The sequence below is a fragment of the Prionailurus bengalensis genome, chromosome D4, assembly GCF_016509475.1.
Source record: "Prionailurus bengalensis isolate Pbe53 chromosome D4, Fcat_Pben_1.1_paternal_pri, whole genome shotgun sequence".
Lineage (NCBI taxonomy): Eukaryota > Metazoa > Chordata > Mammalia > Carnivora > Felidae > Prionailurus > Prionailurus bengalensis.
The window spans coordinates 38162486-38190465 of NC_057359.1; the positions used below are offsets into that span (position 1 = coordinate 38162486).

General features: G+C 39.3%; 1 protein-coding gene across 1 annotated transcript in view; it reads left to right on the forward strand.

The window, feature by feature from the left end:
- LURAP1L (leucine rich adaptor protein 1 like) overlaps positions 1-24948 on the forward strand; it is a 54993-nt gene extending 30045 nt beyond the window's left edge. Inside the window, exon 3 of the mRNA XM_043566877.1 lies at positions 23304-24948. Within this exon, the coding sequence (XP_043422812.1) occupies positions 23304-23678 (375 nt within the window). The 3' untranslated portion in view covers positions 23679-24948. The remainder of the gene's footprint in view (positions 1-23303) is intronic.
- The last annotated feature ends 3032 nt before the right edge of the window (positions 24949-27980 follow it).

Consider the following 27980-nt stretch of genomic DNA (forward strand, 5'->3'; position numbering starts at 1 on the left):
GCAAACTAAATTTTATTGAGTACCATTGGGCCAGGATTCATGCCATGAGTGTACCTTATCTCATATAGTTCTTCCAATCACACTAACCTACTAATTGAGTAGAAAATAAACACTATTTTATGGATTAGAAAATTGACATAGAGAAGATACTAAGTTACATGTCCAATTGATCAAAATAAGGAGCTAATTAGGGGAAGAATTACACTTTATCCTTTGTCTTTCAAGATCAAACCCATGTTCCTTCTAGGGTACCGGTCTGCCTGGGAAACAATTTTCCTACAGTGTTTCCTTTGGACCTTCATAAGGATATAGCAAGGAAACACTCAAATGCCCAAAGGAAAAAAAAAACATACAAAATAAAGCAAAATCTATTGTTCATTAGTTGGTTTTAGAGAAAGCACTTAGGTAAAATCTTTCCGTAAGTGATATAATCAACGTGTGAGCAACACTCTGTTAAGAGCATCTGAATGGCTGATTCTTTGTAGTTTTTACAATGGAAAAGAGATAGTGTCTGCATAGTGTCCTTCTTGACAAGATAAAACAGAAACTGGCACCTCTTATTTTAATTTAGACAAGGCGTAAAATTAATTGTGAAACTTAAGGTGTAAAAGCAACTGAAAATACTTACCATTTTTACATAATGATGAGAATAAAATTTTTATCCTTGGTGCAAACCTATTCTCCCAACAAGTTGCACAAGCTGAGATGTGACGTCCTAATTATGATAATCACATTGTAGTTCCACATTGCACCTTGCCTTTAATAATATCTTTCATTCAAGAACATCTAATCATTCCGTAGGCTATAACTAGTTGAGTCTAGCTACGTCTCCCTGAAGTAACATCGGGATATTATTTAAAGGTGGTTAAGTATATTAATGATGGCTAAAGCTGTTAAAAAAAATTTGCTGGGGTGCCTGGGATGGCTCCGTCAGTTGAGTGTCCGACTTAAGCATAGGTCGTGATCTTGCGATTGACATGTTCGAGCCCCATGTCAGGCTCTGTGCTGACAGCTCAGAGCCTGGAGCCTGCTTTGGATTCTGTGAATCCCTCTCTCTGCCCCTCCCCCACTCATGCTCTGTCTCTCTCTGTCTCAAAAATAAAATAAACATTAAAAAAATTAAAAGAAACCTTGCTTCTAATGTAGTAAATTAGGAATTACAGGAAGTATTTCTTAGAAGTCTGTATCCTTGTTCCTTTGAATGGAGCACCAGGCTATTTTTTTTTTCCTAAAAGGAAACATGAGATTCTCAAATCATCTATCATTTTAAGAAATTTTTACCATATTAACTTCATTAAAATGCTATAAGGATATAATTTAAAAAGGAAATCCTGCTTTAAGAACATTTTTTAAACAGACTCATTGAAAACTAAATGTGTTCAGTAATTAAGTTAGGTACAATTAATGTTATTGCATTGGAAAGGCATGTAACAAATTTCCTTTGTGCCTAATTAAAAAAAAAAAAAGAATAAACATAGACTTCAGAAAAACTTAAGTATGTCCTCAGATAGGGCGAACAAATCAAAACTCAAGAGGAAAAGCCTATTTGTCACGAGAATTTTAAGAACAATAAGACTGGGTTTATGGGTGGAAATGAGAGATCAGAATAAGAATTTGGAGTCAAGACCTCTGGGCCTTTCTATGTCATATACTTGAAAAGCACATACTTGAAGCCGTTCACCCCCATTTTTGCTTCTGATTGAAAAAAAATGCAAAGTAGCCTTGCTTCACATATACAAATGAACTCTGTTTTGAATTCTTGGCCCTATTCCACCTAAAACTGACTGTATCACTTTGGATTCAAGAGAATGAAATAGGAGTTACTTACAGTTTAGAAAATCAATCCATTCCAGAAAGAACTGTGCATAAAGGTAGCTGGTGTCAGAAAAGCTCTAGTCCGTATCTAACGTCATCCACAGCCAAGTTATTTTTTCTTTGATATCCTTTTCTGTTGCAATTAGTAAAATTTTGCCCACACTAAAGAACAGGCCTAAGATTCTAATGAAACCGTTTGAAGGTGTTTGGAAGGCAGCTCAAAGTCAGTAACCGACAGCACAGCAGTGAGGGAAGTCCCATCAAGAGCTTCTGTTTCAGACAGTCTGGTGAACTTTTCTATGGAATCAACTGTCACTGCCTTTCCAGACTTATCCTTGCTCAACATTCCAGGCATGATATCCAACAAATGACCTCTCCACATTCACCTCCCACTGTATTTGAGACCTTCAGCCCTTCTGATTGGCTTGCCACATCCGGAGCATGAAATGAACTCTTACATCTCTAGATCTTTCTTTCTTTTCCCCCATTGCAGGCTCAAATGATAATGTACAGTCATCATACATACACTGCTAATGTGCTATTAATCAGATTTGGGGGCTAGAAGGAATTTAAAATTTTTTTTTTCAACGTTTATTTATTTTGGGGACAGAGAGAGACAGAGCATGAACAGGGGAGGGGCAGGAGAGAGAGGGAGACACAGAATCGGAAACAGGCTCCAGGCTCTGAGCCATCAGCCCAGAGCCTGACGCGGGGCTCGAACTCACGGACCGCGAGATCGTGACCTGGCTGAAGTCGGACGCTTAACCGACTGCGCCACCCAGGCGCCCCGGGAAGGAATTTTAAAGATAGCTTCCAATATTCTCATCCACCAGGAAAATGGAAACGGGAAGGTGAGGTGACTTGTTACAAGTCACAGGTTAGTTATTAACAGAACCAAGGTGTCGGTATCCTTGCCATTCTCACTAACCCTACACCATCAATGGGTAGTTGGGTCAGAGGGTATCATAGATGTAAATAAATAGCAAATCAGCCATCACCTCTGTTTTAAATTTTTTTGTATATCCTGCTGTAAATGGATCAGTGTAGATATAAACATGACAAATTACATACATCACATTCGAAGGAGAACAAACTCACATTTCCAGGTGAAATCATCTACATTAATTAGCATAAAATTCTAGGAGAAAACTGTATTGGAAAAATGAACATGGTATTTCAGGCAACATTTCAACATTAATTTCATTTAAAATGAATGAAATAGTTTTTCAGAATGATATCCTGAAAAGGGACAGTTTACATCCTCTGGTTTCTAAAAGACTAAAGTTAGAAGCACATGCATTTAGTTACTAGTAATCTGCTGTGCCAGAGATATCATTAAACTAATTGTGGGAAATAAAATGTAAACAGCTCTGTAAGATCATGAGCACTGAATCATCACAATACTTGGTATATGCTGAATCAAAGAGAATCAGAGAGATAAATTCATTGGAAATTAAAGAGGAAATCCATTCCTTCCTCATGCAATTCACCTTGGTTCACACTCAAAAGACAAAAATCGTTTAGTCTAATTTGAAGAAGTAAAGTCAGGGTATGAGTGTTCTCTCATGCAATACAGGCAACTTTTCCCCTAATAAATGGGAGATAAGAAGTGATTAGGTAAAAGTAAAAAGGAGGTGAAGACCTAAGGATGCAGGTTTAACAGAAACTTTTGTCACAGGAAAGTCACATTAGTAAGTCCCTTTGCATCATCGGCATTATCTATACTGTTCCAGGCCGGTCTGCGTTTATGCCAGTTCTAATAAGATTTCTCCCTATGGCTCTGTTATTTGATTCTTTCCAAGTACATTTTTCAGGAAAAAAGTCAAAAACATGACTCATACAAATATAAAACAAGCACAAGGCAAAGGTTTATTTAACTCTTTAATGAGGAGAGAACTATCAAGATGGAAACAGTGGAGAAAGGAAGAAACAGAGGAGCGGAAAATAGTCCATGAGGAAAGGTGTGCTGAGTTAAATTCACCAGGAAGTGTCTTTTTTGTTTTAGTAGCTATAAGACTGGGACCCCAACAACCCACTGCCTAAATCCAGCTTGCCTGTTTCTGTAGAAGTTTTATTGGAACACAGGCATACCCGCTCACTTACAATGGCTGCTGTCCAGCAACCTTCGTGTAAGGGTTGCCCAGGGGCCCCTGCAGACTCCCAAGAATAGCTTTGGTATAAAAGACATCTTAAATTTTTTCCCTTGAATTTACATTTGTATTTTAGGAAGGCCAAACTAAAAAGGTTAAAGTTTTATTAGAATAGATTAAGCTGTTTCATTAAAACATTATCATATGTGCCTAGAAACAATAAATGATTATTGTTTGGAGTAAGAAGAATACAATACAATTCCGATAAGTAAATTGCCCCCACCCCCACCCCCCCAGCCCCGCCTGCCATCTTTTTTTGGATCAAGGGCATGGCAAAGTCAGGACAGAGCACAGAAATTTTTCAGGTTAGATATGGAATCTCTACTATCTGGACAGATTACACAGAAAAATAATTTTATTATTTCTTGGTAATGCTCCCATACTAATTTTTCATTCTAATAGAAGAAAATGAAAACAAGTTCTAGATTTGAATGAATATATTTAGCAGTAATTTATTCACAATCTCTTTTAAAAATGTATCTCCTAATAAGTCCATTCAAAACTGAGCAAAGTTTCCCAAATTTTTTACACATTTTACTACTTTTCAGAATCATTCTTTGTGAATGACACAATTCAAGGACAATAAAGGGGGTATTTTTTTGTTTGTTTACATCAGTTTTCTATATTGAGGTAAGTTCTATCCTTCACTACTTTCTTTCACATTCTGGAACAAATGATGTTGACAACAAAAATACTCCTCTCTTTGATAAAACCATATTTTAGGTATAGTTCTTTGTCATGATTATTCCTAGTCTGATCTCAACCATACATATAGGCCAAAATTTTTAATTAAAGTTACTAGTCTTTCAGAGGAGAACTGGAGAGTGATCATTTCCTGTCCCTATGCTGGCAGACCAGCAAAGCTTACACAATTACATTATAAAATCTCCACAGCGAAAAACATACCTTTCACCTTTGTAGATGACAAAATTCATGTTCATTAAAATGACCCAAAAATATAGCCACGTTATTACTGTTAAAGTAAAAAGCAAAGATATCCATGACAACTGGTAAACTGTGTGTCACTATTCTGTCTTCTTTAGAAATTATACGGATCTCAAGATTTTTATTAATTTGATTTAATGTTAGTCTAAGTTCTAAAATTAATAAATATCTTGCAGATTGTGTTCAAGCTGTCACAGAAGGATCATAATTACAGTTGGATTGAAAATATTGAGAATTTTAATTAAGTGTAGAAAGTATTAAACAATTTAGGGAACAATTTAATTAACAATTTAATTGTTAATTAAACAATGAAATTTAATTCAGTGTAGAAAGTATGAAACAATATAGGGAAGAAACTTTAGCTTCTCTTATCAATAAACCAATACAACAGATTTAGGAAGTTAACATTAACCTAGTCTCTCTCACTAGAAGATAAGTGAAATCTTTAAAAATAAAATTAGGGGCTCCTGGGTGGCTCAGTCGGTTCAGCAGCCAACTTCAGGTCATGATCTTGCAGTTCGTGGGTTTGAGCCCTGCATCCGGCTCTCTGCTGATCGCTCAGAGCCTGGAGCCTGCTTCAGATTCTGTGTCTCCCTCTCTCTCTGCCTTTTCCCTGCTCACGCTTTGTCTCTGTCTCTCAAAACATAAAATAAATATTAAAAAATAAAATTAAATAAAATGAAATTACAGTTGACCTTGAACAACACAGGTTTGAGTTGCACAGGTCCACTTAACATGCGGATTTTGGGGGCACCTGGGTAGGGCTCAGTCAGTTAAGCCTCTGGCTTCAGCTCAGGTCACAATGTCACCATTTGTAGGTTTGAGCCCCACGTGGGCTATCTGTTGTCAGTGGAGAGCCCACTTCAGATCCTCTGTCCTCCCCCCACCTGTACCAGTAGGACACTAAAACCATAATCTTTGAAATTTTTTTTAACTGGAGAGAATTCATTTTCATGTCCTCCAGCCCCTCTCCTGCTCATGTTGTCTCTGAAATTAAACATTTTTTTGATATGAGAATTTTGTACAGTGCCGCACTATAAATATATTGTCTTCCTTATGATTTTCTTAATAACATTTTCTTTTCTCTAGCTGATTTTATTGCAAGGTTACAGTATATGATACATATACAAAATATGTGTTGATTATTTATGTTATCAATAAGGCTTCTGCTTGATCGGAGGCCATGAGAAGTCAGAATTTATACGTGAATGTTCAACTGTGCAGCATTCTGCACCCCAAATCCCCGCACTGTTCAGGGGTCACATATATATGTTTATTCTCAATACTGACAAAAGCAAGGAAAAGATATTTAGTTATTTATAGCCTAAAATTCAGTGGATGGCTAAAGATTCACTTGGATTCTGCCATAAACATGCTTCTGAGTTAGCATTATCCATGAGGAATGTTTTGATTTTTTATTTTTCTCTTTCCCTGAAAAAGGTCAGGACATTCAGTGTATTGGAGTTCAGTTTCTTTATTTCCCTGAAATTCTGGGAATATTTATTAGCCTCTATATTTAGAAAAGTCTCCTTTTTCTTAAGGGACTTTATAACTTATCAATAGACTCTATAAATAAGAAAATATTTCATTTTCTTATCAATGAGCCATAAAAGGTTTTTCCCAGTTTAACGCACAGACTTCAACAGGACATGAAATTTCAATTCTGCCACCTCAGGCACTTTTTAGAAAACACAGAACACACGTTCTCAAAAGGTTATCTTTCTATTCAGTGGAAATGCAATACCTTCTACATGGATTTGAGCACACCAGTAGATGAATGGTATAGACCAGCTAACCATATTCTGTGTTGTCTCTCAGTCTCACCCAACAGAGAATAGATTCACATCTTCCTAATAGAGATCACTTAGTGATCCCGTCATGATACCAGATTGCCAAATATCGTCACCCCAAATGGGGAAGAATTAATGGATTATGTGACCTTGAATAACCTAGTGGTTCAGTACCCATGGGTCCCTGGAGTTGACTGTTTGCATACGTTTTATACATGAGGATTCAGTATGCAGTTGTGGAAATGGACACAACTTAATGAGTAAACAAAACATGTAACTATTGACCAAGAATCTGGAACAACAACAAAGGAAAAACAAACAAACAAACAAACCAACAGAACAAAAGGTACCAAATCAGAAAAAAGAAAACAGAGTCAGGAAAGATAAAGTTCTAATGGTCTTTGTGACTAACTCCAGAAGCCACTTCCTGGGCAACTCGGTTTACCTAGCTCTAGCACGTGAGCCACTGGGAATCTCAAGGGAAAGCTCCAAATCCATCAAAGTATAATTTTCATGAAATTGTAAACATTACTGTCATATAAACATGGAGCACATGTTGAAGATTTATTTAGTTCATTTAATGAGAGAACCAGCAAGATGATATCAACTGGTTTAAAAGAAATATAGAAATGGTCTGTTTTCTCAGAAAACATATGAAATAATTTTCTTCAGTTAGAGACAAAATTGTTCAATGTCCAGTAGGACAATAAAACTATAATCTTTGAACATTTTTTCAACTGGAGACAATTCATTTTCATGTTCTCCAGACACAAATCTACAAATTAGCTAATAACTTTATAACTCTGGGCCAAAGTAGTAGTAAATAGCAGGTCACACAAAGATATACCCCCCTAGATGATTAAATAATGATTTGGCCATGAGTTAACATATCTTTGAGGAGACATTAAAACCATTTATATATCTTCATGTTTACGGACTCTTTCCTTGGCTATGTCCAGTCTACCAATAAATTCGTCAAAGTCATTTTTTACATAAATTACAGTTTTGTTGATTTACACCATTTTCCTTCTTCAAATTTTCATCTCTGTGCTTACATCACCCTTCTGTACTTGCATGTTGTCCACTGTTTTTCAGTAGATCCATTATCATATTAATCATAGTTATTTTAAATCCCTAGTCTGGTAATCCCCAAATATGTATAATATCTGAGTCAGGTTCTGATACTTTCTTTGTCTCTTCAGACTTTGGTTTTGCTTTTTAGCACACCTTGTAATTCTTTGTTGAAAGCTGGATATGATGTAAAGGAACAGGAATAGATAGGCCTGAAGTGTGAGGTTTTGTATTTGTCTGATTAGGCGTAAGACTGTTTATTGTTTGCTGTAGAGTAGGTGTCAGAGATTAAAATTGCCTCTAGTGTCTTTGTTTTTGTATATTCTGTTATCTTTGGGTTTTCCTGGAGACTCTGAAATAGAGTCTGAGGCCTAGGATACTTTTAGCCAAAATCCCCTGTTGGTACCCAGGAGCCTTGTTGACATGGTGGTAGGTTGTAGGGAAGGAGAACCCTTGTGTAGTGAATGATTAGGTCTCAGAATTAGTGAGCCTGAATTGGATGTTTCCCTTCCCCCATGTTGGTTAAGCTCTGGCAACAGCCCAGTAACTTAGGGTCTGGTAAAATAGTTTCCCTTGAGGACAGACAATGTTAAGGAGAATAGAGGGCTCTGAGCATATTTCAGAATGATAACTTGTCCCCTCCCCCTGCCAGAAGCATAGGGGATAGTGAGAACCTGGTGGGGCTCCTGGAGGTGACACTCATGAACATGTGGGGGTCTCCCTGAAATTGGGCCTCTTGGAGTTTTTAACTCTCAATCTAGTCTACCCTGAACCTTCAGCAATTCTTCAGTTAGAGTTTAAAGTGTTTCTACTGATACCAGCTCTACCTGGAGCCTTCTGCTTCTGGCCTTATGCTCTTAGAAAGCAGTGTGTTTCTGTATCTACTTGCTTATCTCCCAGGGGCAGTGGTTTGCCCTGTGACCTCAGTTCTCTGATGAATTTAAGAAGAGTTGTTGACTTCCAGTTCGTTAAACTCTGTTTTTTTGTTGTTGTTTTTTGTTTTTGTTTTTGTTTTTGAGAGAAAGAGAGAGCATACATGCACAGAGGCACACATGCGCAAGACAGGGAGGGGGCAGTTAGAGAGAGAGAGAAAGAGAGAGAGAGAGAGAGAGAGAGAGAGAGAGAGAGAGAATCCCAAGAAGGCTCCATGCTCGGTGAGCAGCCCTAGGGGGGACTCAATCCCACAACCCTAGGATCATGACCTGAGCTGAAATCAAGAGTTGGAGGCTCAACTGACTGAGCTACCCAGGAGCCCCATCACTCCTGTCTTCACAATAAAAACAAAGCTGAGGTGGTTCAGTTGGTTGAGCATCTCACTCTTGATTTAGGCTCAGGTCATGACCCCAAAGCCTTGGGGTCATGACCTGCATTGGGCTTCCTGCTGAGCATGGAGCCTGCTTGGGTTTCTCTCTCTCTCTCTCTATCTCTCTCTGTCTCTGTCTCTTTCTCTCTCTGCTCCTCCTTCCCTGCTTGCTTTCTTTCTCTCTCTCTCTCAAATTGAAAAAAAAAATTAAAAAAGAAAGATAGGAGTGATAATTGCCATGCACTTTACGTGTCAGACTGGAATCCAATGAGAATAACAATCAGCTTCATTACTTATTTGCTGTAATAATGACATTATTTTTATTAGATAAATTACTATGTAAGGCCATGGCACATAGAGAGCATTCAATAAATGACAGATGTTTTTAGTAATATTCTTAAAGCTAATGAAACAAGACAAATGAGACAAAATACATCACTAGACATGATAGTCAATGCTTTATCAGCAAATGTTGCAATGTGGCAGGTGTTTGTCATTGGCCACTCTTCAGGGTGTGAGATCACTGCTCTAACTAATATCATCTGGAAAGTCCCACCCAAAGTTTCCCAAATGAAACGGTCAGTGTTTAGACATCATATACAAAACAAAATTGATCTTCAGCATCATGAAGTGAAACATTTCAAATATTACCAAATTATCAACATTGGGTAAATATGAATGATTGTAACAAAATGCCAGTGCCTCAGTTATGTTTCCTGTGCAAAAGGACCATTCTATGAAAGGCGCTTCATAAAGAAAATGGGTTAACGTGTGAAAAACAAATCTGGTTTATGGGAGGCACTAAATAAATGCAACTTTTATCCCTATCCTAATCTCATTCCCCCTTTTCTCTAGTGAGGCCAGACTGAAGGGGATTTAAATGGGGAATTATGAAAAGTAAGCTTACAATTTGATAGATTCCTCAGTATTGAAAATTCAGTGATGTCAGCTTCATTAATCTTTACTATATTCTAAACTCTTAAAATTATATCTGGATGTTATTGTCTAAGTTTAGTTGATTATCTTATCATTGTATACCCTACTTTCTATGGCCCTTAAATTATATGGCATATAGGGGTTCTCACGTGGCTCAGTTAGTTAAGCATCCAGCTCTTGATTTCAAATTGAGTCATGTTCTCATGGTTTGTGAGTTCGAGTCCCACATCAGGCTCTGTGCTGACAGTGCAGAGCCTACTTGGGATTTTCTCTCTCTCTCCCCTTCTCTCTCTCTGCCCCTCCCCATTCACATATCTCTCTCCCCATGAGTCAGGGAGGGACACAGAATCTGAAGCAGGCTCCAGGCTCCAAGCGGTCGGCACAGAGCCCAACACGGGGCTCAAATTCACGAACCATGAGATCATGACCTGAGCTGAAGTTGGATGCTTTACCAACTAAGCCACCCATGTTCCCCTAGAGAATATATTTATAAGTGACCTTCATTGAAAGCATCCTGTGTCAGATACCAGAGGAATCATCTGTTGTTTCTCCTGTAGGGTAATAAATTACCCTTTCTTATGGGGAAAATGGTGATCCTGTGGGAGATGCGTATGGCCCCCTCTTGAAGAGCTTAACTTCCTTGAACATTTTCTGTCTCCATCAATAAAGATTTAACTACTCTATTTGTTAACTTTTATCCAAACTATATAACAGTGAATCAGCAGAGTAGCATTCCATGGGCACTGTGGTCCAGCATCCATCACCCAACATTATCCACAAGTAGAAAGATCTCTAGGCTCTTGCTACTCAACGTGTCCATATACCAAGAGCACTGGTTATTAGTTGTTCATGCTGAGTAACAAATACCTCCAAACTTAGCAATGTAAACAACAGACATGTTCTATGTCATGGCTTCTGTGAGTCAGAAGCCTGAGCACAGATTAACTGAGTGTTTCTGGCTCAGGGTCTGTTCACAAGTCTTCAGTCAACATGTTGGCTAGGGCTGCAGTCATCTCAAGGCTCAACTCAGGAGGCTCTGCTTCCAGCCTCACTCGTATAGCCAGTAGCAGTTGGCGGGCCTAGGTCTTGCTAACTGCTATCCAGTGATATCAGTTCCTTATCATGTAGATCTCACAATAGGACAGTGCATCGCCTGGCAGATGGTTCGCCTCAGAGCAAGCAACAGAGTGTACCTGAGATGGAAACCGGTCTTTTTGTAACCTTTTCTCAGGAGAGACATCCCATCATTTTCACTATAATCTGTTCCTTAGAAACAAGGTAATAGGCCCAGTCCACACTCCAGGGCAGGGAACTAATGGGAGTGTGGATACCAGAAGGGGGTTACCGGGAGTCTTCTGAGAGGCCCCCAAGGATTTCCTGGCATCCGCCTGGGATGTGTTAGAAATGCATGATCGTGGAACTAGTGAACGGGATCTGAATTTTAACAAGACTCTCAGGTGACCCATATGCATGTAAAGGTTGAAAAGCACTCCTCTAGGGAGCAAGGCACATGCCCTTTATTCTGTCACAGAGGCGTGCTTCTCAGCTTAATGTTACTTACCAGTTGATGTTACTTTCCAAGGAGTGCAAAGTCAGTTTTCCTCACGACTCAGTTCTCACAAAAAGAAAAAAAAAAAGGGAAGGTTATGGAAATACTACGGTGCTGAAGACAGATTAGAAAGAGAATCGGGGGGGCGCCTGGGTGGCTCAGTCGGTAAATGTCCAACTTCAGCTCAGGTCATGATCTCACGGTTCGTGAGTTTGATCCCCGCATCAGGTTCTGTGCTGACAGCTCGGAGCCTGGAGCCTGCTTGGGATTCTGTGCCTCCCTCTCTCTCTGCTCCTCCCCCACTCACCTCTGTCACTCTCTCTCAAAAATAAATAAACATTAAAAGAAAGAGAATCGGGAGACTGGAGAAGAAGTGGGGCATGAGGATTATGTCGAACAGATTGAATACCAGCATCAAGAAGTCTAGGGGCACCTGGGTGGCTCATTCTGTTGAGTGTCCGACTTTGGCTCTGGTCACGATCTCACAGCACGTGGGTTGGAGACCCGCGTCAGGCTCTGTGCTGACGACAGCTCGGAGCCTGGAGCCTGCTTCAAATCCTGTTTCCCTCTCTCTGACCCTCCCCCGTTCATGCTCTGTCTCTCTCCGTCTCAAAAATAAATAAACATTAAAAAAAAATTTTTTAACAAGAAGTCTACAGTACTGTTTCCTCAAAACCTCTTAAGTGCATTGCTAAATAACTCTGCATTAAAAATGCTATTTATAATGGTGGCCCATTACTAATTGATTCAGCTCAGTTCTACATGGTTCTTTTTATCAAGATAGGGAAGTGTGCAGCATATTTTGGAAATATATCCATTAAAATTATAATATAAAATGCAAATGCTTACATTATTTTTAGATATCTCTAGTCCATTTCCAAGTATATTTCATGTCTCAATAATGCTTAAATAATAATCTATATTCAATATTTGAAATCTTTCCATAGAAAACACTAATAACTTTGGGATAAATATTTAAATTTTCCTTAAATTATGTTTAGTGGAAAGGGTAAAATTACATTAAATTTTTAATCCTGAATAGAAAAATAAAAGCCCTTAGGGGAGAAATGAAAGTCTCTAATTGTCTAATCTACTTATCATAAAATGCACTGGGTTAGGCAAAGCCTTTACTCTTCCTGTACCTTTAATTCAATAGCAAAAAAACAATATGAATCACTGAATTTTACTTTTTTAAAATTTTTTAAATTTTATTTTATTTTTTAGAGACAGAGCACAAGGGGGGTGGGGGAGGGGCAGAGAGCGAGAGGGAGACACAGAATCCAAAACAGGCTCCAGGCTCTGAGCTGTCAGCACAGAGCCAGACATGGGGCTCGAACTCACAGAACATGAGATCATGACCTGAGCCGAAGTCAAACGCTCAACCAATTGAGCCAGGCTGGCACCCCTGAATTTTACTTTTGAAACCAATGTTGCAGTGCATGTTAACTAAAATTTAATTTAAAAAATAAAATAAAATAAAATAAAATAAAATAAAAGTGGGCAGAGGAATATAGCCAGTTTTCCAAAGAAGATATACAGATGGTCAACCGGTATATGAAAAGGTGCTCAATACCACTAATCATCAGAGAAATACAAATCAAAAGCATAATGAGATATTACTTTACACCTGGTAAGATGGCTGTTATCAAAAAGAAAATAAATATTAAGTGTTGACAAAGATGTAGAGAAAATGGAACCCTGTACACTGTTGGTAGGAATGTAAATTGTTGAAGCCACTATGGAAAACAATATGGAGGTGTCTTAAAAAATTAAAAATTATGTCGCTTCTGGGTATATATCTGAAGGAGACAAAATCACTATCTCTAAAAGATATCTGCACTCCTTATTTTCAGTACAGCATTAGTTACAATAGCCAAGTCATGGAAGCAACCAGGTGCCCATCACTGGATGAATGGATAAAGAAAATGTGAGAAAATGTGATACACACATGCACACACACACACACACACACATACACACACACAGGAATATTACTCAGCCATAAAGAGAAGGAAATTCTGCCATTCGTGACAACGTGGATGGACTCAGGACATTACACTGAGTGAAACAGAGAAAGACAAATAGTGTTTGATCTCACTTGTATGTAGAATCTAACAAACTGAACTCACAGAGTCAGAGAACAGCTTGGTGGTAGCCAGAGGTGGATGACAAACTTCCAGTTACAAGATAAATATGTTCTGGGGATGTCATGTACCGCATGGTGACCAAAGTTAACAATACTGCATCGTGTATCTGGAAGTTGCTAAGAGAATAGATCCTAAAAATTCTTGACAATACTGCATCATGTATCTGGAAGTTGCTAAGAGAATAGATCTTAAAAATTCTTAACAATACTGCATCGTGTATCTGGAAGTTGCTAAGAGAGTAGATCTTAAAAATTCTTAACAATACTGCATCGTGTATCTCCTGGAAGTTGCTAAGAGAGTAGATCTTAAAAATTCTTAACAATATTGCATCGTATATCTGGAAGTTGCTAAGAGAATAGATCTCAAAAATTCTTATCATAAGAAAAAAAATTATTAAGTATGCAAGGCGACGAAAGATAATTTATTGTGGTAGTTATTTCACAGTATGTACATACACCAAATCATCATCATTAGGTGTGCATACACCTAAAGCTGACACAATGTTATATGTCAGTTGTATCTCAAAAAACCTTAAATTATGCATCGAAGCCTACAAACTAAGACGCCATATGAAAAACAAAGGTTAGAAATGTTCAAAACCATCACTTTTTAATGTTTCACTATTAATAATTTTCTTGAGGTTATTTAAAATATTTACTGTACCCACAGGGAGAAAATATTACCTAATGCTGGGCTACTGAGCACCTTTTCTCAGCTTCGTGTTTAGCGGCGTCACATTGGGAGCTTGCAATTAGCCATGGTTGGAGTATTGACAGCACAGAAATTAGAAAACGCTATCAATCAGAACTTGACTTTTATTTTGTTGACTGTCTTTAAGACAGTGATGGAGACAATGTTAATATGGCAGATTAAATTTAGAAGAGTGTCATGTCCTTAATTATTACATTTTTGACAGCATATAAAGTTGGGAGATATTAAAAAACTCTTGTCCAAGTCACTAAAGATCACTAATAAACCTGTAAAGTTTTGACCTGACTAGTGCTGAACCACGTAACTAGGCTGAAGCAGCAACAGGCTTCCCTTTAATGAATATAATTTGTGCCAGGGTGAGAAATTGTTTAAAAGTGGATCACATAGGGGCGTCTGGGCGGCTCAGTCAGCTAAGCATCCGACTCTTGATTTTGACTCACGTCATGATCTCACGGTTCATGAGTTCAAGCCCCACATCGGGCTCCACACTGACAGTGCAGAGCCTGCTTGGGATTCTCTCCCTTTCCCTCTTGCTGCCCTCTCCCTGCCTATAAACAAACAAACAAACAAACAAACCAAACTTTAAACAAGTAGATCACATAGATTAATGACAAAACGATTGAAAAAAGAGTGATTGGTGTCAACTCCTTGTTAAATTATGGTTGAACTGTAACGATAGGTTGCTGTACATATAAGAATTCAGCAAAAAATGTACAGAAAGCATTTTCTGAGAATCAACTAGTTACACACACACAAAAATCTATACACAAGTAGAATAAAAGGTAACGTACATTTTAGTATTATTTGTAAAGTGTGTGCTACACATCTGTTATATCAGCACGATTCTGGTGGCGCGTGAGTGTGGTTTTCCCAGGGAGTCAGTTGTTGGACATTTGCCACGCCACCCTGCCTCCTCCTTCCTTCCCAGTGTGAGAGGGGCCACTCCGTATCACAGGAGCACATCGTCATAGCCTCATCTGCCACGTAAAAATGCCGTTTTAAGTTCTAACCGGGAAAAATGCACAGGCAGAAAGAATATTTGTTACGACTTAGTGGGGACACTTCTGGTCTGGTCCTTGTTCTATTCACGTGCGGTTCTCTGCTACAGATATCTCAAGTCCGTGTTTTTCTTAACGCATTCCAAATGAATTTCTGCTTAGGTGATTTATATTCTCTCTCATTGCCCCAAACGACGTTTTGCATATACATATTGAAAGCACTCAGGAGAAACAATATTCGCTGTATCAGAGTATGGAAAAGAAATTGACATCGCAGGCTCTAAGTGCTGATTGGATTCTAGCACTGGACAGAAGAGGACTGAAAAGCTCCTGGGTCTTATTTTGGTGATCAGAGGATTCACCAGCAGAGAACTGTGTGGCACTGGTGAGCAGGCCTGGTGGCAGGAATTTATATTTGACATTCGGGAGAGTCACATGTGCCCCCTTTCAAATAAACCAGATGAAGCTTCCTAATTTATCAAAACATTAATCAGTTAGCTGTGCAGATAACGTGGTTTTATGTACGTAATTTAGTCTCAGGGGAAATTACTCTTCTATAAGGTTTTGGGAAAAGAGAGAACTGTTTTAGTTATTGTTCAGTTCCACAGAAAAACACCACAAATGGAGGAAGACAAAGCTGATATAAAAATGGAATCCTCCGTTGCCCAATTAGAAAGAAATTTTGTCGTAAATTTCAAACTGCGTGAGAAGGCAGAGGGAATTTCTGGCAAATAGCACTTGTAAAAGGCCGCAGGCTTTTCTCCTGAAGCATTTGAAACCAAAAGCTGTGGATGGAAATGTTGTACAGTGCCTTCTCGGACTGCAAAGAGACAATAATATCCTTATGGATCCTCTGAGAATACAGTTAGAGAAGTGGTTTATAAATACAGCTATTAATAAAACCGCCAGAAATTTTAAGGATGGGTAGGCAGAAAATCTTCTGTGATCATCAAATTGAGGATGTGGTGAATTTGGAGAGGGAGCAAATTTGGACTCGATTAGATTAGGCAAGGGAACACACAAATAAACTGGGATAAACTGGGAAAACAATATTCCAAACATTGTTATAGCAGCCTTTTAATAAGGTAGAAAAAGATGCCTTTAACTTTTTTTTTTTTTGTATATTTGGAAATAAATACAGCTAGAAAAAAAAGGCCTTCTACCAATTTCAAATTTGAAAAATACGTTCCTCTGAATTAGGAACTAGGATTAGAGCATCACATTAAAAGGCAAATCTGATCTGTTTTCCTTCGTGTATGTGATTATGGACTTACAAAGTCATCTTTCTCCCTTCTAATTCATACTGCAGCTTGCTGGACATTTGGGATTCAGGTCATGGATAGTGCAGATTTTACGTTAGAAGGTACATACCTAGGAGATGGCCTGCTTTTATCTGACTAGTCGATCCTCGTAAACAAAAGGGCTGGAGTGCTGTCCACGCCTCCAGTATGACAAGACAGAGCCAACACTGCCCGTATTTGGAAGACACATTCCACAGCCCATGTACACATTTATGAACATAAATAGGCATATGGAAGATGATATGTATGTTTATCCTGGGGCAGAACACAAACAAGAAGCCAAACAGAAAGAGCTAAAATTACTGTCCTCTCCCAATTTCTGATAAGGAGATTAAAATTCACGGAGAGCTCAAACAGCTGGCTCGGGCCAGGAGTTCTTACTAGCTAACACTTTGGCTGGAGCTGTTGACTAGCAAAACTGATGGCTCCCTCTCCTCCAGAGCCCACGTACTTTTCTCCTAGCAGAAACAACCTAGTAATCAAATGGCCACAGGAATGACCAAAGGATCCGGGATGTCAAAATGGAGGGAAATCCTGACATGATCCGATCTGCAGATCCTTTGGATCAAATAACATCATTAAAAAAAAAAAAAAAAAAACAAAAAAAAAACAAAAAAAACAAAAAAAACAAAAAAAAAAACCTCAATGTGAAAAGCAGACAAGTACTAGGTGGTTCCTGAGTTGAGTTAAATTTTCAACCCCTGCAGAAATGACCTTTGTTCACAAACTGCTTTATCACCTCCACCGAGGCAGGTGACTCACTGGAGCTGAGAATACAGCCTCATCATTGTTCCTCATGAACACAGAGGCCGAGGTCCCGTGTGCCCAGCCACTTTGCCCAAAGCTCACACAGGTTGACAGTGACAGTGACTGGAACCCTGTGCCGCGTTCCTCACATAGCAGCACAAAAGAAGTTGACTTGTTTAGCAACTCCCTGGTTCACTGCAAATTTGACCACATTCCTGCCTTCACGGATTCATTATGCTAATTCATAACCTTTGTAGTCTTTCAGTGTTAGAATGATGGCCTAGAAGAAAACACAGATCTGGAAAAGCTTATTATTAAGAATATTTCGCTGTTGGGGCTCCTGGGTGGCTCAGTCGGTTAAGAGCCCGACACTTGGTTTTAGCTCAGGTCCTGATCTCAAGTTCGTGAGTTTGAGCCCTAAATTGGGCTCTGTGCTAACAGCGCACAGCCTTCTTGGGATTCTGTCTCCCTCTCTCAGCCCCTCTCCTGCTCAGGCATGCTCTCTCTCTGTCTCTCTGTCTCTCTCTCTCTCTCTCTCTCTCTCAATATATATATATATATGAAAAAGACTATTTGGGGTGCTTGGGTGGCTCAGTCAGTTAAGTGACCAACTTTAGCTCAGGTCATGATCTCATGGTTTGTGAGTTCAGGCCCTGCATCAGGCTCTGCGCTGACAGCTCGGAGCCTGGAGCCTGCTTTAAATTCTGTGTCTCCCTCTATCTCTGCCCCTCCCCCACTCGTGCTCTCTCTCCCTCTCTCCCTCTCTCTCTCAAAAATAAATAAATGTTAAAAAAAAAAATAAAGGTGATTTCCTCTTTCCGGATCTCTCATTTCAAGTTCTGCTGTACACCCAGCTCACTACCTGTCCAAAAATGATATGAAATTTCAGCATTCACCCCATCTAGAGACCTGCTATGTTACAATCCTGAAGCGTGAGAGACTTCGGTTAAGCCTGAAGGTGAATTACATTGCGATAACTACAAGGACCAAAGTGGGGGAAGGGGGAGGAAGAAAAGAAGGAGTGACATTCAGATCTCTTTGAATCAATCAGTACAAACCTTTTTCTTTTTCTTTTTCTTTTTCTTTTTCTTTCTTTCTTTCTTCCTTCCTTTATTTCTTTCTTTTTCTTTCTTTCTTTTCTTTCTTTTTCTTTTTCCTTTTCTTTTTCCTTTCTTTTTCTTTTTCTTTTTTCTTTTTCTTCCTTCCTTTCTTTCTTTCTTTTTCTTTCTTTCCTTTCTTTTTCTTTTTTTCTTTTTCCTTTTCTTTTTCCTTTCTTTTTCTTTTTTCTTTTTCTTCCTTTCTTTCTTTCTTTCTTTCTCTTTCTTTTTCTTTTTCCTTTTCTTTTTCCTTTCTTTTTCTTTTTCTTTTTCTTTTTTTTTCTTTTTCTTTTTGTAAATGCCCTATTTGTTCCCTTTGTTTAACTCATTTCATCAAGTGTTTACAGAATACCTGTGCGTGTGCTGTGCTAGTACCGGTTATCACATCAGAACAAACAGAATGGTGTTTGGAATGTGAGTAACACCTTGAAGTCCACATCCTTTCAGAGACACTATCTCAGAATCTGTACATTTAAGCTAGGAATGCCAGTTTCCTTGTGCCAGGTACTCAGTGTTTGCATCCTGTGAATGAATCCAGATGGGATTGCACGCTGAGAATGCTTCAGTACGGAAATGCTCTTTCCAGAAGCTGCCTCTCTCCTCCCTCTCAAGTCCCATATCACTGACCCACCGCAAAACCCAAGGGAGGCGTGTTCTTGACAGATGGTCCAATCTGAAGCAATAATTCTGCCCTTGAATAAATACCAATCAGGCACCTGCTACGTGCCCAGCACTCTTGCAGGTCTTGGGCACAGAGTGGTGACCAGAATGGACCAAATTCCCTGTACTCTGTGGTGCTTACATGCTCATGGGGAAAACAGAACATAAATATAATAAGCAGGATGATTTCAACTAGCTGTAAATATTGTGAAGGGAACCCAAAAACCATAGAAGAGTAGTGTTGAACTCAGCATGGAGATTGGATACCATGATAGATCAGGAAAGTGTTCTCCAAGAAAGGGAATGTAAACCCAGACCGTGAACAGGGCCTCCCAACTCTCTATATCCTTAAAGTTACTGGACCTTATAAGGTCTCAGGTGAAAGAACTGGAAGTTCCCTACCAACGGGCCAGGCTACTGTCTCCTTGATAGATGGCCAGACATTCTAAAGACGGACATGAGAAACAGGGAGGAAAGGCAGGGTAGCTACCGGAGACAGAAGCATCATTGTGATTTAGTTCCGCGACAGATTGCTTAGACTTTCAAGGTTCATTGGCGATAGCAAAACCACACCTCAGTTCCAGGAGAAAGTGGTAGGAAGCAGCCTAGAGCTCCAGGTAATGGACAGGCAGCCATGTGAACCGGCCGGCCCGGCACTCCTACAGCAGACAGCTGTTTACTCTCCCCCCAGGAGGACAGAGGTGGAAGTTAAATCTGTAATCACTATCAGCCAGATCAACGAGTTCTAACTGACTTGCTTTCATCATGTTTCCCCCAGCCGTGGTTCAATGGCCTGTGAATGTTTACCTTCAGTAGAAAAAGATTAAAAAAAAAAAAAAAATGGTCAAAGGAAGCTTTTGTGACTTCATAGTCTACTCCTCTCTGATTTGCGTTGCTCAATGAAATTGAAAAATTTGTATCTGATGCAGTCACTGTGTGACTCAGACCAAGACTGCTGGAAAAAAATTGTCCTGAGCATGCTAAAACCCCAGAGTGACACATTTGTTGGGAATGTGCATTATTACCACCTTAAGAGCCGAACTTTCACACATCTAAAATTATGCCTATTTCTTTTTTCTTTTTGAAGTTTATTTATGGGGGGGTGGGCGGGGAGGGACAAAGGAAGACGAAGAGAGGGAATCCCAGCCAGGCTCCATATGCTATCAGCACAAGAGCTCGACTCGGGTCTCGATCCCATGAACCTTGAGATCAGGACCTGAGCCAAAATCAAGAGTCGGACGCATAACTGACTGCGTCACCCAGGGGACTACTTCTAAAAACATTATGCCTATTTCTAAAAAAAAAAAAAAAATCAGTGCTCAGGTCAGACGTTAAGATATGGAAAAATTGTAAGACATTTCTTACATGGGCCAGCAGAGGAGGCTGGACTCAGCTTTAGTGCTTGATGGAAGAAGAGTACTTCAGGAATGGGGAGGATTTAAAGAGGAAGAGAAGAAGTAGTTCAAGGGAGGGAACTAACAGAGAACACACTCGCAGCTGGAAAAGACCAGAACATTTTCACGCGACAGGGCGGGGCTGCGAACAAATGCAGCTGTGGCTCATTTGGAGAGCTGACGGGAAACGGTCCCATTTATGTCGCACCATGCCTACAGCGGGCACAGCGTGTTTCATCAGCTACAGATGCCTAACAGAAGAATTTTGTAAGACTTTGGCTCATATGGGGTTTCTAGGCTCTTCAGCGGACCTAGACAATTTGTTGCTTGACAAATATCTGTTGTATCACGTGTAACCTGAACAGTATCTTGATGGCCCATGGGGTGTGTGGGTGATTATGAGCAGGAAGACCGCCAGAAAGCCTCCTTCCTCAACACAACACCACTGCAAGGTCACTGAGCCAGCAGTGTCACTGAGACACTAAGACAGACAGGAAAGCCTCTCAAAATGTACTCAGTTACCATTCTTCTGTTCATGGGCACCTCAGAGATGAATGATTGTCACTGTTACCTTCCACACAGTTGGTTTTGGTGCTTTTCTCAGAGAAGATAAGGAAGTTACCCTGGTTACTATATGTAATATCCTCACAAAATGAAGGGTTTAAAATCGTACTTTATGCTTTTTTGGTATTTATACATACATAACTGGTAACTTCACATCTTCGAAGTCATTGATAGACATTCTATCTCTTCTAATGTTTGTTCACTTCAATCACTCAATCCAAAGTTCACCTTCGGTTATGGATTAACTCCTAACCGGGAAGTACTTTTATAATATGAATGCATACATTTGAAGACAATAGGCTCCTTTCTCCCTTAAGGCTTGAGTCACTCATGACTGAATGCCTTTAATAATTCTAGAAACCCACAAGTCTGAATTAGCCTTGTATCTTAAAGAAAGAGTCAGCGGGGCACCTGGGTGGCTCAGTCGGTTGAGTGCCCGACTTCGGCTCAGGTCATGATCTCGCGGTCCGTGAGTTCGAGCCCCACATCGGGCTCTGTGCTGACAGCTCAGAGCCTGGAGCCTGCTTCGGATTCTGTGTCTCCCCCTCTCTCTGCCCCTCTCCTGCTCATGCTTTGTCTCTCTCTCTCTGTCAAAAATAAAAAAACATTAAAAGAAATTAAAAAAAAGAAAGAATTAGCAAAGCCCAGCCTTTTAGATTAATGACCCCAAAAATAAACATTAAAAAAAAATTAAAAAAAAAAAAAAGAAAGAATTAGCAAGGCCCACCCTTTTGGATTAATGACCCCAAATGGAAACAAACAAACAAACAAAACAAAACCAGAAATTCCATTTCAAACCATAATGAATGTGACCAGGACCTCTGGTGGCCAAATGTATTCCTGGCTCCTAGTCTAGGCACTGGAATCTTTATGGGAGCTATGTCTCTTCACTTCCAACTAGAATAGGGGCAATCATGAGAGTTCGTGCAGCCTGCCTCTTTCCGTATTCTACAGAACCACCACACTTTTGATATTAGTGAATGTCCCCCATTTAACTGTAGGGCCTATAAAGAAATTCTACTTTGTGCTGTGAGACAGATTTCTTTGAAGTCGTTTAGGACTACACACCTAGAAGTCACCTAGGGAAGTTCTAGAACTTTCTCAGATTTTCATATACCAATTTGGAGTGGGACTTCCCCTGACATGTCCGAGGCAAGTAACCAGGTCTATAGGAGACATCTGTATGCTTCATCTTGTAAAGTGGAACAGTATTGGATGGCATCCTTTTGATTCAAGGAATATTAAAGCAATTTGTTCTTAAAAATAAAAGCATTATTTAGTACTATATATTTGTCAACATAGCTATAAAGAGTGCAGACCTTTTCTGTACTCTTAACTCTTTTCTGTAGATTTCAGCTTCTTCATCTGTATAATGGGGATAAAAATAATAATCTATGGTAACGGGTTGCTATTAATGAAGGTTGGACTTTGCATAATGATGTCTGGTACATTATCATGCAAAAACCAGGAGCTGCTACAATGGTAGTGATTCCTTAATTTCTACACATTTCTCTTCTCCCCACCTCACAGGATCTACATATATATATATATATATATATCCCCAGGTAAATATGGATAAGTGATTAGTCTGGCCAGAGAGAGGATGTGTTTCTGAGCAGAAAACCTGACATTCAAAATGGTATTCCCAGGCAACTTGGTTAGGGCCAGGGATGCAGTGGGAGTTTTACAGTCCCCTTTGGACCCAATGCATCTGGCAGGAAGTGAGTTGTTTATGACTTTTGCCATCGGTCAGATTTCCAAAGATCCTGAGATGGAGTGAATTTGTATTCTGTTCTGTGCATTGCAAGTTATAGACTGCAGAAGACAGGATCCAAATGAATTTTGAGTCTTTCAAAAATGTAGATGGGGCGCCTGGGTGGCTCAGTCTGTTGAGTGTCCGGCTTCGGCTCAGGTCATGATCTCACGGTTCGTGGGTTCAGGCCCCACGTCGGGCTCTGTGCTGACAGCTCAGAGGCTGGAGCCTGTTTCGGAATCTGTGTCTCCCCCTCCCTCTGCCCCTCCTATGCTCATGCTCTGTCTCTCTCTGTCTCTCAATAATAAATACACGTTTTAAAAACAGGTAGAATAACTGGCGTGTCTTTCGTCTTCCCCCTCTTCCCCGTAGGTTAACCTCAGAGCCACAGATGTGAGGCTCATGCGCCAGTTGCTTGTTATCAACGAGAGCATTGAGTCCATCAAGTGGATGATTGAAGAGAAGGCCACCATTACCAGCCGAGGAAGCAGTCTCAGTGGCAGCCTGTGCAGTTTATTGGAGAGTCAGAGCACCTCCTTACGTGGCAGCTACAATAGCCTGCATGATGGCAGTGATGGGCTGGATGGCATCTCCGTGGGGAGCTTTCTGGACACTCTGGCAGATGATGTCCCAGGCCATCAGACCCCATCAGACTTGGACCAATTCAGTGACAGCTCCATAATAGAGGACTCACAAGCACTGCACAAGCACCCCAAACTGGATTCTGAATACTACTGCTTTGGCTAATGACCCAGTTTTTTGCATGGGATTGGTGTGCAATTAACTTGTATTTATCCTTCTTCTCCGCTGCTATCTTTTTGGTGTGATTTTTTTTTATATATATATATGACAACCTTTTTAAAAGAAGCTTATTTTGAAACTGCTTGATGATAATTCTGTTGCTCCTAATATTTCTCATCTGGACTGATTGATCTTTCTCTCGTACATCTCTATTTTTATTTATTACAATGATTTTTCTCCCTTCTTTACAGTGGCACAAGTAAAGTAGGGGGAAAAAGAATAAGCAATAATTATGTTTTTGCTTTTGTTTTCAGAGCAAGGGGTCAGGGATTACCAAAAAATAAATCTTTGCTAAATTTTACAATAAACCAAAGTCTGACAACAGTTTATTTTGTTCTTTGTATGCTTAAACAATTCAAAGTTTCATTTTCCAGAACATACTGAAGTTTATTAGGATTTGTATCGTAGGTTGGACAAAAGAGCTGCAACGAACGTAGGCATTATTTGTAGGCAAAAACTCCCTAGTATAAAATAAACAATACAGCTAATCACATACTTCCACGTGGCAATTGTTCGGAAGCCACAACTCTGTGAAATCTGCTCACTTCAACTTTGAGTTCATACTTTGGATCGTACTTTTGTCTTTAGTGACTCTAACTCAAACTATATAAGCTTAGTTGTGTGATAATATATAGGATTCTCCCAGATTTCAAAGAATAATTGAGGTTAGATACATGAAGGTTATTAGAGAGGTTCTAACTTGTATTTTGAGATTTTGTTGACATTTGTTTATAGGTGTTTTGTGATTCTGATATGATATACAAACACATAAATCACATATATGGATGGATGGATGGATGGATGGATGAAGTGGGAATTAGAATCACCATTTGTGAAGTCTAATATATCCTGTCATCCTGGAATAAATAATCTCTTAGTTTTCTGAAATGACATCCAAAAATATAACTCATGTAGTAAACAAACATTTCATTTTGGTGTGTTATGAATCTTCCACATTCTTTTACCTTAATGATTCCTCATGAGTGAATTATTGAGATTTCAAACTGTTCTTTGTAAATATGTTTCTGTACTAAACACCTTACGGTATGAATCAAAAAGGCTTCCTATTTATAATTGAAAAATGTCCATACTTGAGAAATGGTTTCCCCAAATTTCCTTTGTTGATATATAACTATTACACTCTTGTCAAATGTATTGTTTGCTTCCAGAACATGTTATTCCATTTCCAATTAAAATCTATAGGGTCTATATTTTACACCAGTCTTTTTTTCATAAATCACTTGATATAATCCACATCGCAACAATCTCATGATGTGAAAATTGTCTCTTTTCTATATTTGAGGAAACTGAGGCACATGGAAGGTAGGTAACTGGATCAAATCACCAGTAAGTGTCAAGACTCGGATTTGAACTTGAGTCTCTCTTAGCCATAACAATAACAGTGGCCCCTTTGATACCTATTGAAGTTAAATAATAAAGTGTGGATAAAAAAGCAAATATAAGCCCCTTACCAAAAAAAAAAAAGACCAATATTTTCTTTCCAATCAGTGAGAACCCACATTTCCCAATACTAAGCTTTCTAAGCCCTTTCCTGAATTCACATGTCCAGAGTCAGTTTTGTTCCTACAGGTGAATTGGGGATTTGACATGCCAACCGTTACTAATGTATTTTCCCCTTCCTGCTTATTTTTACTTTCAACTTAGCAAAGGCTGGCTGATTGCCTATTCTGTTCAGTTTTAACCTAGAATTAAACCAAGCCGTTTTCAGCACAGATTATTTACCCAATTAAAATCTGAGAATGTTCATTATGACCTACCAGAGAAACATCCTTAGAACCAAGACTGATGCGCTCAAGCAGAGGGTAATGAAATATGTAACCAGATGTCTAGCACTGCAAGAACATCCTCAGTAAGAGGGAAGGAAGCAGACAGCAAGGGTATAAGAGGCATCAAGGGAAAATTCTCACCCCATCACAACCCAGCATTTGCCTAGGACAAGCCAGGTACATGAACAGTGATTTCTGTCCTCCGGTCATACCTGTAGATTGTAAATCAAATGTGGCAAATTTCTTTCACATCCTCCTCTTCCTAATCAGTTTCCCCTGCTATTTGCCAATCCCATGCTCTCTGTATGTGTCCCATCTGTGGAAAGGATATTATAAAAGCAAAAGAGTATAATATGGGAAAAGTGTGTGGAATAGTTTTCATTGATCCATTGTATTTTAAGGGAAACTGTCATGAACACTGGCAGAATACTCGAGAATTTTTTTGGCTCTATGAGTTTCACTACTGTATGTGCTTTACATACTGTGTGTATGTGTTCCTATTGATTTTTTTTGCAAAATATATCAATTATAAAGTCTATGATTTAAATATTAGAGTCATATGAAGCCAACAATGTTTTGATTGTTGATTTTACTAAGTGGAGGAAAATATACAAACAACACTAATTACTAACATATTTATTTGTTTCAAAAGAATGAATGCATTTTTAACTAAAGAATTCCCGTAACTAATCTCTGACCTGGAGCATCTGATATTTGATCTATGTCAGCATCATGAGAAAATGGGACAAAAAGTTAAAGGAAAAATGCCTTGTGAACTATTCTGCCTGCACTGAGCTGCCTTCTCCCAGAGAAATGGAAACTGTCCTTGGTTCTAGAAATCTCTCCATTTTATAGACCCATCTGCCTTATAATGAGAAGGAGATAATTGGAGGTAAGGAAATTTGAAAATTTAGAATACATTTTAAGGGTATTGCAAATAAAGAAATGCTAGATGACCCAGTTAGAAGACTTTTTGATTTTTTTTAAGTGATCTGTACATACAACACGGGGCTGGAACACACGACCCCAAGATCAAGTCACATGCTTTACAGGCTGAGCAAGCCCAGGCGTTCTGACCAACTTAGAAGCCTTAATTAAACTTCAAAAACCTCCAATAATTATACTACCAGTCAGCCCCAAGTTGCATAACATAAAGTGTTAAGTATTTGTCAACACTTAGAAATGCAATAAGGATTCTTTGCTGTTGGGTAAATTATAAAGGCATTTGAAGCTCCACGAACAACTTCAATCAGGCATTTAATGTATCCCCAACTCCAGCAAAACACAATTACCTCCATTCTGTCAAAAAATAGTTGTTTTGAGGTCCTTATCTTATACCTTAGCAGCAGATGACACATTAGATTATGCATTTCTAGAAAGACTTTCTTCATTTGGCTTCCAGGACATCACTCTCCCTTGGGTCCCATCATCCCCCACTTGCCTTCTTGTTGGCACACTGTTGCTGTTTTCTTTTCATATTCCTGACTTCCACACACACGAATGCCCCTTTTCTCAATCTTGGTATCACTTCTATTCTAAAATGTCTCCCTTGGGAATTTCACCCAGTTCCAGAGCTTTGAATGGCATCCATGTACTGAGATTCCCAAAAGAATATCTCTTGCCCCAGTTTCTCTCCTGAACTCGAGTCTCCCATGTCTCTCTGCCTCCATAAGAATTTGACTTAATGTCTGATAAGCATTAGTCTAAACATATACAAAACTGGGATTTTGTTCTTATTTTCTAATCTTCTCCAGTTCAGAAAATGGTGTCTCCACTCGTCAAATGCTCAGCCAAATCCAAGAAAGATAATTGCATTCTTTCTCTCACACCACATCCAATCCATCACGCAAATCATACAAGCCCCACCTTAAAAATGTGTCCAGAATGGACTACAAATTCTTACCCCTACTACTATTACCAAACTAATCCGAATCACCATCACTTCTTCCTGGGTCTATTCCAATAGCCCTGTCTTGTTTCCTTGCTTCCCCCGTTAACCTTTCCACAGTTGGTATTCAACACAGCAACCAGATTAACCTTTTCAGATACAAGTCAGATATTTACTAGCCTCTGTTCCAACCCTGTAATGTACCTCCATTTCTCTCCTTGTGTATAATCCAAATCTTTACCACAGACTACAAAATCCTATGCATTCTGTCACCTTTCTACCTGTCTGACTTCATCTGATACCATTCTCTCCCTCTCTCATTGTGACCCTCATTTGTATTCTTACTATCCTTAAAAACTCAAAATCCAAGCCACGTTCCTAAATCAGAATCTTTGCACATATCTTCCATCTTTCTAAAATATTTTTCCAGGGACACCTGAGTGGCTCAGTCAGTTAAGCATCTGACTTCGGCTCAGGTCATGATCTCACAGTTAGTGGGTTTGAGTCCTGAATGGGGCTCTGTGCTGACAGCTCAGAGCCTGGAGCCTGCTTCAAGTTCTTTGTGTGTCTCTC